This window comes from Dufourea novaeangliae, unplaced genomic scaffold (genome assembly GCF_001272555.1).
Source record: "Dufourea novaeangliae isolate 0120121106 unplaced genomic scaffold, ASM127255v1 scaffold57, whole genome shotgun sequence".
In the NCBI taxonomy this organism is placed as follows: domain Eukaryota; kingdom Metazoa; phylum Arthropoda; class Insecta; order Hymenoptera; family Halictidae; genus Dufourea; species Dufourea novaeangliae.
Window position 1 is genome coordinate 24,022 of NW_015373937.1, and position 12,017 is coordinate 36,038.

At 41.6% G+C, this 12,017-nt stretch overlaps 2 protein-coding genes across 2 annotated transcripts; one reads left to right on the forward strand and one right to left on the reverse strand.

Annotated features, from left to right (window-relative positions):
• Positions 1-5,600: 5,600 nt before the first annotated feature.
• LOC107185352 (integumentary mucin C.1-like) lies at positions 5,601-6,206 on the forward strand. The gene has a single exon (XM_015573018.1). It carries the CDS (start codon positions 5,601-5,603, stop codon positions 6,204-6,206), a length of 606 nt encoding a protein of 201 aa, XP_015428504.1.
• A 446-nt stretch (positions 6,207-6,652) lies between these two features.
• LOC107185385 lies at positions 6,653-7,839 on the reverse strand. Its single transcript, XM_015573050.1, has 2 exons — positions 7,656-7,839; positions 6,653-6,964 (listed from the first exon to the last, which is right to left on the reverse strand). Exons 1-2 carry the CDS (start codon positions 7,832-7,834, stop codon positions 6,724-6,726), a joined length of 420 nt encoding a protein of 139 aa, XP_015428536.1. The 5' UTR covers positions 7,835-7,839; the 3' UTR covers positions 6,653-6,723.
• Between the last annotated feature and the right edge of the window lie 4,178 nt (positions 7,840-12,017).

Genomic DNA, 12,017 nt, shown 5'->3' on the forward strand with positions numbered 1-12,017 from the left:
GAGCCATCTTCAGAACCACCGGAAACTGAGTCCTCGACTACAGGTGAGCCGTCGACAGAACCATCTTCTACTGCCTCCCCAACAACAGTTGAGCCATCTTTAGAACCACCAACTACTGTTTTCCCAACAACTGCAGAACCATCTTCAGAATCACCGACAACTGAATCCTCGACTACAGGTGAACCGTCCACAGAACCATCTTCTACTGTTGCCCCAACAACAGCTGAACCATCTTCAGAAGGACCAACTACTGTTTCTTCAACAACAGTTGAGCCATCTTCAGAACCACCGGAAACTGAGTCCTCGACTACAGGTGAGCCGTCGACAGAACCATCTTCTACTGCCTCCCCAACAACAGTTGAGCCATCTTTAGAATTATGAACTACTGTTTCCTCAACAACAGCTGAGCCGTCTGCAGAACCACCGACAACTGAGTCCTCGACTACATGTGAGTCGTCCACAGAACCATCTTCTACTGTCTCCTTAACAACGGCTGAGCCATCTTCAGAACCACCAACTACTGTTTTCCCAACAACAGCTAAGCCATCTTCAGAATCACCGACTACTATCTCGCCAATGACAATTGAGCCATCCCCAGTACCGCCAACTACTGTGCCTCCAATAATATCCACGTCTCCCAGGGAGAAAGTTGTATGTCCGCAATTTGGTAAAATCAAACTGCCTCATGACACGAACTGTGTGTTGTATTATGCATGTGATAATGGATTCCAAGAAGTTTGTTCTTGTTCGGTGGGCCATGTCTTTAATCCAATAATAGCAGTATGTGACCTTCGTAAGAATGTAGCAGATTGTACAAGGAAATTCAAGCATTGACACAAACACAGAATTTAGATTTTCCGTTTCATGGAATAAATTGTATTCTACTAGCTAGTCGATACAGACTAGTTGTCGAATTGACATCATGTACCTAATAAATTTACTGTTATATTCTATATATATATTATACATATACGAAATCTTTATCGTGGTTACATCTGCAATAATTTGGCGAAATTAATTGAACACCTATACTTCATGGAAAGAAATTATCAGATACGATAAACCACTTTGCTATTTTATGATAAGGGTTTCGTATATAAAACTCAGCATACGAGCATCAAGATTCACAGTGTATATCAAATACTCTATAATCGTGTGTTACTTCCTAAATTTGCAGAATATTTTTCTCAACATGAAAGGTAAGAATTTCAAGTAGTTATATTTATTCTGTCTCAGTTGAAGATGAAGAAATCAAATGAAGTGTCATTCAAGAACAAATCTTGTGGTCGTTACGTTCTCAATATTCGAAGTAATTAATCGGTGTGTTGGTTTAGCTTTGTTTCCGCAAAGTATCGATGAAATTTTTCAATTATAGTCGACGTACGTATCGGCTAAATAAATGTTCAAAATCGAAAGTCTAATTACGATCTACCACTTCCTCGGTCATTCCCGTGCATGCACATAATCATCCGAATATCGGTACTCGGTAAATAGTTCGCTTAATTGAACTTTGACAAACTAATTCGAAAGCAATGTATAACGTAGGTACGGTACGACGATCCACGATGTTAATCTAATGTGTTTAATTTCAGTGTTATTTTTTGTGGCTATTGTCGGAGCGACACTAGCAACCGGCTTAAGTGCCGATAGAATTGACCCGCGATGCGCGGAGGCAGGATCCAACAAGGTTGTACGTCTTCCTCACGAGTGTGACTGCAGAATGTATTACGAATGCGTAAACGGAACGCTAATACGCAAGTCCTGTATCAATGGAACGATGTACAATAATAACACCATGGAATGTGTTTCGGCTGACGAAACTTGTTTAAGAAACAGAATTTCATTGTATGACGTATATGATAATTCTATTCATGAATGTCCAACAGAGGGCGTTAACATTCGTAGACCTCACGAATGCCAATGTGGAATCTATTATGTTTGTATCGATGGGGTAGCAAAACGTGAATATTGTCCAGACGGTGAATACTTTGATTACGAACAAGGTGTTTGCGACGAGGATGCAAAAGTTGTAGGAAAGGGCCTCTGCAAGAGGCCTATTCCTATTATTACAACGCCAACTCCTACAACGCCAACTCCTACAACGCCAACTCCTACAACGCCAACTCCTACAACGTCAACTATTCCTAGCCCTCAATGTTATCCAGGCTGGAGCGCGCCTCATGAATCCGACTGTTCAATGTACTATTTTTGCAAAAATGGTGAAAAGGTAGTTACGCTGTGTCCCAGTGGCACTTATTGGGACGAAATAAGGAACGAGTGCGATTTACCTGAGAATACTACCTGTGGACAGCGGGAATGCCCCAATGACAACTGTCTCGGAAAAATACGTTATCCTGATCCCTCGAATTGTGGTCAGTACTACGAGTGTAAAAACGGCAGAAAAACATTGGAGAGATGCTCCGAAGGACTTCATTTCAATAGAGTCACCCAAATGTGTGACTGGCCAGAGAACGCAGGTTGTACTCCAGATCATCGATGTAATGAAGGGGAGAAAAGTCCTCACGACTGTCAATGTGACCTGTACTATATCTGCAAGAATGGAGAACAGGTACGACAATCGTGTCCTGTGGGACAATGGTTTGATCGCGTCAGAAAGACCTGCGATTGGAAGGACAGAGTGGTGTGCCCTTCAGACTCTTTGATCAATTCCTATGCTCGTCTAACGGAAGTGCTAACGAGACTGTAAACGCGGCGATTAGATTTCGGACATGGCCCGAATGTGTATGAATGGGCTATAAAGTACTAGCAGAATTACAGTGAATGTCCTCTTACATCCTCACCATTTATAACTTCACTAATTGTATATTTTCACCTAAATAAATTGTTAATAAAATATTTCACACGACCTTTACCTTATTATTACAATTGTGTAGTATTAAAACTCGAACAAGCTACGCATGATTTCAGGATCAGGGGGATACAGCAATACGATAAACTGTGCTTGTCGTACAAACCACTCGTCTCGAGGGAGTATTTCGACTTCTGTCGTTAATTTACTTAATAAGATCCACATAATTCCGATCGAATGTGATGCACAGGTGAAACTCGTGGGTAACGCGATTCAATAGGGCCAATGTCTGCAGGAACTGAAACGTACGTTCAGTAATGCGCGCTGCAAACTTCGCCGATAATAAGAGTTTTCCGCAGGGGACACGAGCGATGTCTCGTAATTGAATATCGAAATTCAGTCGCAGGATGAATCGTAGCGATGCCCGAACGAGAATATTTAGTACGCGTCCTGTGTAGTTTTCCCGGAATACAAACTAGACACACATTTTGGCTCTCGTCCGTACCCCTTTCTTCAAGATAATATCTCTTTGATAATTTTTAAATGACCAAAAACCAAGAATAGTTATCAAAAAATAATAATGCCGTGGACTTGTGAGATCAGATAACGTGATCGATAAATTTTCATTACACGATCTATACGCACGGAATAAAGTTCAATAATACGATAGATTCAAATCGGATAGCGCTTCCCTTACCAGTATCGCGAAAGAAAGTTCATTTTCTAAATTATCATACGTTCGATACAACGAATCATTTCCATGTATGTAAGTGTTGGTCACCGAGTCACAAAACAGGAGAATATGAAAACGGGCATCGTTCCACGATTTTATTGTTACAGCATTTGCATGCAAAATTAATCACGTCCTGATAAAATGTTACTCGATCATGAACAGAGATTTGGAGTTCTATCGTGATTCCTAGTGATCCGATAAAAGACACGATATCTGTACAGACAGTCACCAGGTGATTCGGGCGAGTCGCTTCTAATAGATTAGTCGATCAAAGTCCTCGCTCGCGGTTCGAACCATCCGGCCCACGTTATTACATATCTTTCAAAGAAGAAGGTCTCGCGATCGAATTCCCTTGTCACGTGAAATGATTCATTTCTCGCTTAAAATATCATCTATTGAAATATACCTAAATAAAATCGAAAGTCATAGAAACGAGGTTATAATAAGGCTGCCCGATATCAGTAATAATTTAAGCAAGCTTACAAAATAAATGCTCGCATATAAAATACAGGAAACAGTAGAATATTTGATTCATTATGTAATTCAGTATGTAATAGTTACGAAACGGAACAGCTATGGGTTAATCTGCTCAGAGACTCGTCTTTCCTCGAGCTGCTGTACGAACGAACCCAGCGAATTAATAAATAACTCTGTCGAACATTACGATGCAACGGTCCTATCACTGACGTCGGTTTTCATGGAACCCAATCGTCCGTCCTGTCGTTTTATGACGGACCTACAACAAAAAGGGCGCGCGTCGTTAAACAAAAACTACGTCGTGAAATCGCCACTCTCTAACTCAATAATGCAACGATGGAGTAGCTCGACGACGAGGACGAATATTCCCGCGGACTTGACGCCCGTTGCTGCCGCGTCTTTTAAACAATTTATCGATTCTCTTCACGCATTCGCCCGCGAATGATCTGCTATCTTGCGAAACGAATCATCTCTCGCTGCAATGTATGGACAAAAGTTTCTTGGACATACTGCCCTTATCCCCTTTTAAGATATATCCAATCGAACGTGCAGATCGTTCGCAGCATTTCCAAAACGAACATTTTTTGGAATCATATCAAAATCATTGATTATTATCTCGCGATACATATAAATGTACTTTCGTGCTTGGTAATTGATTGTATCGCGACTATTCAGAACTACGTTTCGAATCGGGAATAAAGGAAATCTTTTTCATCACGGTCTGCGTTGCTTCCGCGACTCGAATTCCGTTGGTGATAAGCTGGAACCAGTGTAAGTATGTTCGATATATTCGATTTTAGAAGTGTTATCAAGTATCGTTTCCAAAAGTTATTCCCAGCTGTGTGTCGATGAACGCCCGTAGGTTATTTCTTGAGAGCGAAGAACCGTACAAAAAAACAACTCGGACCGAAATTTCGACATTGGACTCCCCTTGCTCGATGGTGTTCTCTATTAGGAGGATTTAGTAAAGAAGCTAGATCGATAGAGTTTTATGAATCATACGAAGGCAAAAGGGAATGATCGAGTATGATACTCCCCACCGATAGCATGCGATAAGCTTCTGTATCCAATATAAAAGTAGTTATGAATACCGATGGCTGGCAGTTATTCATCAAATTAGTAACTTGACACCCGTCGTTCCCTGGATTCATTGATTATCGGCTGTTCGATATGAAACGTGAGTACTCGAACGGTCAACACTATTACTCGCGAACACAACGATAAACGGAATATTAAAGAATAGTTTATTCACTTTAAATAGTTATTTCACAAGTGACTCGATCGCCGAGAAGCACCAGTGCGTTTCTGTATTGTTCAATCGATTCACTTTTCACGTTTGGCGACCTTGCGAAGTATCTAAACAGAATTTTACTTAATAACCGGGAAACAGTGATGTTTGCGATTGTCATGATTAGATCGCGTTCTATAGAAAGTTCAGATGCCACGGTACAGTTTCCACACTACATTACAATTAGACATATCGAAATCATTCAAAAGATCGATTTCATTTCAAGCGATAAATAGTAATCGTGTGTTTTATTAATTTTAGGATTATATTTATTGGTCGTGGCTGCTGCGGTGATGGCTGTTTCCGTTGGAGCGGCCATTGTGACAGAATGCCCACGCTTCGACGGGGAAAATGCGACACATATTCCCCACGAGTCAGATTGTCATAAATTTTACAAGTGTCTTAGCGGGGAAAAATACGAGATTCCCTGTCCATCGTACAATGGTGGAACACTAAAATTGTGTTACAACCCGGAGTTGCAAGTCTGCGATTGGCCGCAAAACGTTACCTGCTGCAACCCAGATCTTACATCACCCATAACGCCGACATCCTCAACGACATCCCCATCGACATCCACCACGACATCCACCACGACATCCACCACGACATCCCCACCGACATCCACCACGACATCCACCACGACATCCACCACGACATCCACCACGACATCTCCACCGACATCTCCAGGATCATACGACTGTCCATCAACTGGTAGGACGAACATACCCCATGAAAACCTATGCAGGCTGTATTACGAGTGTGATAATGGGGTGCAGCAATTACATTGCTGTAAAGTGAATTTAGTTTTCAATCGCATAATCAGAGCATGCGACTATAAGGAAAATGTAAAGGATTGTACGCCTGTCGGCATTGAGGAATGTCCATTTACGACCGAATAAGTACAGTTTGCGCTATCACATCTCTCCTTAATTTATGTAGCTATTGTTACGTTACCGTCTCCCTTCTCACGTGCGTATAGTTGCAAGAGTCATTATGCGGCGATAATAATTCCATTTAAATGTAGAACATGACAAAGATAATACTGTAAGACGACAATAAAGTACTTAAAACGCAATCTGCCGGACATATTATTTATTTCGAATTTGTAACATCACTCACAGGTTAAGTCACGTCGATCTCTAACGGGGCTACGAAGAGTCGATTGATCGTTCTGGTTCGCGTATGTACCCTCCGGTTCGATTACCTGATTATCCGTATCGTTTTCATTTGTCAGCTGGACAGCGAGAGGGATCGATTGGATTTGCAAAGGAGTCTGTTCCGTGGGAAGGAAAAAGGGATTATCATCGTTCATTGTAATAAACAATTTCCATGGAATAGTGTGGTTCGCGTTTTCGGTGTGACCGGAATACGTGCATGCACCTGCGAGCGGAGGAGAACGCGCGATACCGTTTTTCTTTATTGCACACCGTCGTAATATTTTTCAACAATGTCCAGCATGTGACACGGCCGAGCGTTGATCCTTGACTTGCTGCCACCGGAGCTCTCGAGCTCCCGAGCATACCCATTTTTTCCTAGCTTCCGTTTCTCGGACCTCGGTTGTTGCGATTCATCGGAACCATCCAGAATCGTTTTCACCGTGTCCCAGACACGACTGGAGGCCGGCATCGTGGATGGAAGATCACCCCTTTTCCCGTACCTGGTCATTATTTCATCGTACACACGTTATACACAAGTCACATAAGGGAGAATGGGGTAATGACAGTCACCGTGCAATCCCAATCGGTATTATTATTGCAAAACGAAACGCGCAAGGCGTGCAATCATTGTTGCTTACGTACCACAACAATCTCCTCGTTGCGCATCTAAATAACCTGGCTAAGTCGTTGCTATACATTCGAGAATAACCAGCGTTCTCTGTTTTGATGTGTCATCGATGTTAAATTTAACATAATGAATGAATTGACTAATTACATGTGGTCTATAGGCTCATTCAGGGTGCACTGGATAGGACTTACAATTACCCAAGGGCTATATATGTGATAGATGTTTGAGGCTCTAGAATCCGATTGTCCGCAACGTGATCACTGTTACCCATAAGTGTAATTTTTATTTAATTGCTAGTTTAGCCCAAAAAATTTAATCCCAAAGTAATTATTTTCTTGTTCGGTTGATAGGTTAATGGTTGCAGTTTGTAAACAGTAACATGCAATAAATACTTGATCTCATATTTAGACTTTATTACAATTGTCATTTAAGTGACCGTCATTACCCCCTTTCACCTTACGATCCTGTAATAGTTACATGGACAACTCCAACACATTTCCATCGATCTAACCGCGAAACATTCATCTCTTCTCATCGAACCGAATATCAGGCGCAAACGTTACCTGGCTTTCCCGCTGTGCGAATTGTAATGCGAATCGAGGTATCTTCGAAGCTCTTCCGGGATCGAGAACATCTCTAGCCGGGTTGGTCTTGCCATTGGTTCCGGGTCACCGTGAACGATCACAGTTCCAAGGATGACGAGGATGACGACCACGTAGATGAAATTTGGATACGATTGCATTCTCGGCATCGAAATATACAGTCTCTTTGCTGTAAAAGAAACACGTATGTATGTTCGTACGCCCCCTCCCCCCTATTTTACCACGCTGGTTCATCTATAGGTATATTCATTTGCCATCGTTCAGAATAAAGGTTCATTCGCATTCAGAAGTAACTAAGAAAAAAAATTGTCTTCTAGTTAGGCACGAGACTTTAACACTAGAACCACCAAACCCATCAAAATGATTGATTACAAATTTACTATTTTACCAGTACTGAAATTATAATGATGCTTTGGACGGAATTTATGTTGGTCTTTAATTTGCTGCAGATTTTATTTCATGGTATAGTGTGCTAGATTGTCTTAAATATTCTGTATATTATTGTATTATACAATTTAATTTAGTATAAATTCAATGCTGGTAGTTCTAGTCTTAGTATTCTTAGTTCAATGTCATACAGAATACAGATTATCTCGGCACGAGGCGTGATTATGAAACGTCGAGAACAATGAAACCAATTCGGCCGATTAGGGTAAATGTAGAACACCAGTGTGTATTATCACATTTATAAATTCGTTCGTCATTGATATTGTAACGTCCACACGATCGGCACGGGCCACGTCGAGACGCGTTGTAGGTACCTATATCTTTTCACGTGGATCGAGAATAGCCCGGCGATAAGGAGTTTCAACGAGTCTGAATCGGACCAGGGAACCGAACTGTAAGTTGAGTTACCTGTTGCATCGTGCCCGTTCGCCACAACTTTCCCGATAATAAAAGTTCCCCACAGGGGAATACTGGATGGCTCGAAATGGAATATCGGGAACGGTGTCGATCGACGAAACTGTGATGCTTTACCATTTAACGTCCACCCCTCCCCCTTGGAATTTTAATAAAGAGAGATACGAAACGACCCCCGAGAAATTAGTTTCACAGTTCTCGAAACCGTAATCGCAACCGATCAGCCGAGATGGCACATGTTTGACACGCAGGCGACCGAATTTCATAAAGGCACGTTTCAATTCAGCAGTTTTTATGAGTTCGTTTGATAGGTGGATATCACTCTGGCTCGTAGAGACGGCTTACGCGCCTCGTTCCACGGCCGGTGTTCATGAAGCCGAGAAATATAACGAATCGACCGTGTCTCCTGCCCGTTTTATAGCGGTTCGTGGACTAAAAGAATATGTACATCGTTAGGTGAAAACTGCAGCATAAAAGAGTACGCTCCCGCGAGCTCGATAATCCGGGAACGAAGCTGCTTGAATAAGAGAACAAATATTCCCGCAGGACACCACGCGCGTTGCATGGACTCGAGTCCAGTTCTCCCTGGAGAGGCATTGCTCTTTTCGTATAAATGCTAGCGTTATGCAACTATTTTCGCGTTGTGATGTTCATAAAGATAAGCATTGGACGTTTTCGAAGCTGGACCACGATAGATCCCTGTCATTCGATTCAATGGGACGAATTAACGAGTTCATCGTTATAGACTGTGAACCGTGAGATTCTGTTTGTCAATGTACGGCAATTGTGTAAGAAAACAAATGTCTACAATGAGTTAACAGGAATACAAGTACGATATAGGTCGTATTCTCTTTTTTGATCGGACAAAAAATAATGAATTACGTTAAGATTCCAATGAATGTTCAGATTATTGTGTCGCGTAATCTGCTTGTCGATAGTAAGATACAACGATTTCACTTCATTCTATATCTTCGAAATGTGTGTAGCTTGATAAAGGAGCCTTTCATTGGGGCGAGGACAATGGACTGTCTAGCTAGTAGATGAAAAACCATTTGCATCGTATAGATTAAAAAATGTCCGAGTACCGACCAGACGATTCTCGCTGAATATGTAAAAGTTTTGGCGACAGGTTCAAGAGTGGATGCCTGCCTTGACGTACACGTTAACCGATCAGAAAAATAGGGAGCTATCGAACCGATCACAGAACACAGTCTTTGATTTTATTTTGTGTAGAATGTTGAGTGTCACTTTTAACGCGTGGACGGATACATCAACGCCTCACAATTGATACAACTTTTAACATCGATTAGACTGCCATCTCAGAAATTAATCTTTAAGGTCGGATATCGAAAACAGAATAAATTTCTCTATCAGTTATATCAATTTATGAAATATGTCGTGTTGAAATTAATACGACGCGATTAATGAAGAAACGTATAAAATAAGGAACAACAGAATTCTCTCATTTCCCTTTCAGATTTAGAGATAACAGCGTCTCCAATTGACAGATTTGCTTTGCACGCTACAGATATTGGATTGACAGTGAACGTATTGAAGATCGTAAGTGAAGGAAAACACCGTCAGAATTAACCGGATCAGTGTGTCAAAAGAAAGACCGAAGAACTTCGATTTCATCGTATTCCAAAAGCTTCTCGAAGGATACATATGTATACACACACACAAACACAGTTCCCTGAAGAGCGTACAAAGAAGACAATCTCGCAACGAATGTACATTTATGATACATCGTAACTCTGATTAATCACAGAATCAATGAAACTACAATTCGACGACACTCGCGCTGATCTAAAGCCGATCCAGCTTATAATAGTTACACAAATCACACTAAAGATTCACAAACGTTGCACAATTTTCTGTTCAAGATTGTCGCCGACACGCATACAACACGGTCTTAACAGAAGAAAGATTGGAATTCGGAAACACCTACTCACCGGTCGATCGGGCTGTCGATTTGGGACTACTCGCTCGTGATGGAAAAAGGATCGGTCCGTGTCGATGGGGAAAATAGCTTTCTCTATCCTCACGAATGGTTCGGTAGTTCGGATCGGCCGCTCGTGCCACTGGCGGAAGTATATATACCTGAGAACGCACCCTCCGACGCATCCCCTCGGCTGCAGCCATCTATCTCGCGCAGCCAATCCACGAGGTTCTACCCCACCAGCCACCTTTATTTCTGTCCTTCCGTGGATCCTTCTTCTTCAATCTTTCGCCGCGTTCGTCACGATTTTCCGTACCATTTTACGACACGCGTTGATCTGTTCGATAACAATCATTACCAACAATTCGTTCATTTTTCCTGACAATCGATCTATGATCATTTATCAAAGCAATGCGCAAGAATGAATCGGCACCAGTACTAAAGAAAGTTCGTAACGTTTTTAAAAGGGTAGAATTGCAATCTATATTTTTCAATCCATAAAGTATCCTGCTTTACTGTTTTATTTTTTACAATTTCTTTTCATCTTTCAATTAGCTTCATCTACAACATTGATTCTTTTGGCTAAAAGAAACTTTTCCACTGGCTTGTAGATGGATTTTTCAAAATTTTTTCTAAAACTCTAAATGCTATAAAATTTTTCAGTAGAAGTAGTGTAAGTTTTCTTGCAACTTGTACAAAACAGCGTGTAAATGGTACAAGTATATTCAATTCACACTTGAAATTTAGTACCTGTTCACCCGATCGAACGATTCTTCCGTTGCCCAGTAAAAAGGCAACGAAGACACTATGCTCGAAACGCTACCAATCTTTTCGATGCGATCCAATGTAACAGGTTTCGCGAACATTTCAACAGAGATGTTGAGTATCGGCGACGTTTAAAAATATTCCGCTGTCAGAGCCTCTCTTCTCCGAGTGGTTCTTCCACGGGAACAATAAACCTCGGCGAAGCTGTAATCAAATTGGTTCGAAACGCAGCCTCGCCGCGGGATCTAATGAAACGTTCCTACAAGACGTTCCAGTAAGATGAAAAAAAAACGGTTATTTCCGTCGCAAAGGATCGTGTGTTCTTCAGCTCGCTTACGAATCAATCCTTTTAACTACAAAGCAACAAATACGTACAAAAAGCTTTGCATCAACCGCTCTCAATTTTCCTCAAAATCCTGCCTCATTGCCGGCGGACACGAGGTTTAACGATTATTTCCTGCGAAACACCAAGCTTCGTGAAAAATGTGATCTGACACGTGGTCGAGGATCGGGATATGAATCTCGAAAAACTTAAATTTCTTAATATCATGTCTGGTTCACGGGGATATGAAAGAAAAAATCGAACACCCCTCTGTGTATCGGTCCAACCCCTAAAAAAATTGGATATCAAACGAAAAGTAAAGCGGTAGCGAAATCCAACGGCTCGGCGATCGATTTACTATTTATCCCCGAATGTTCCTCCGCGGTACCTGAATATACGGTCCCCCGTAAATTTCCTGGACGATCAGTCTCGTTTC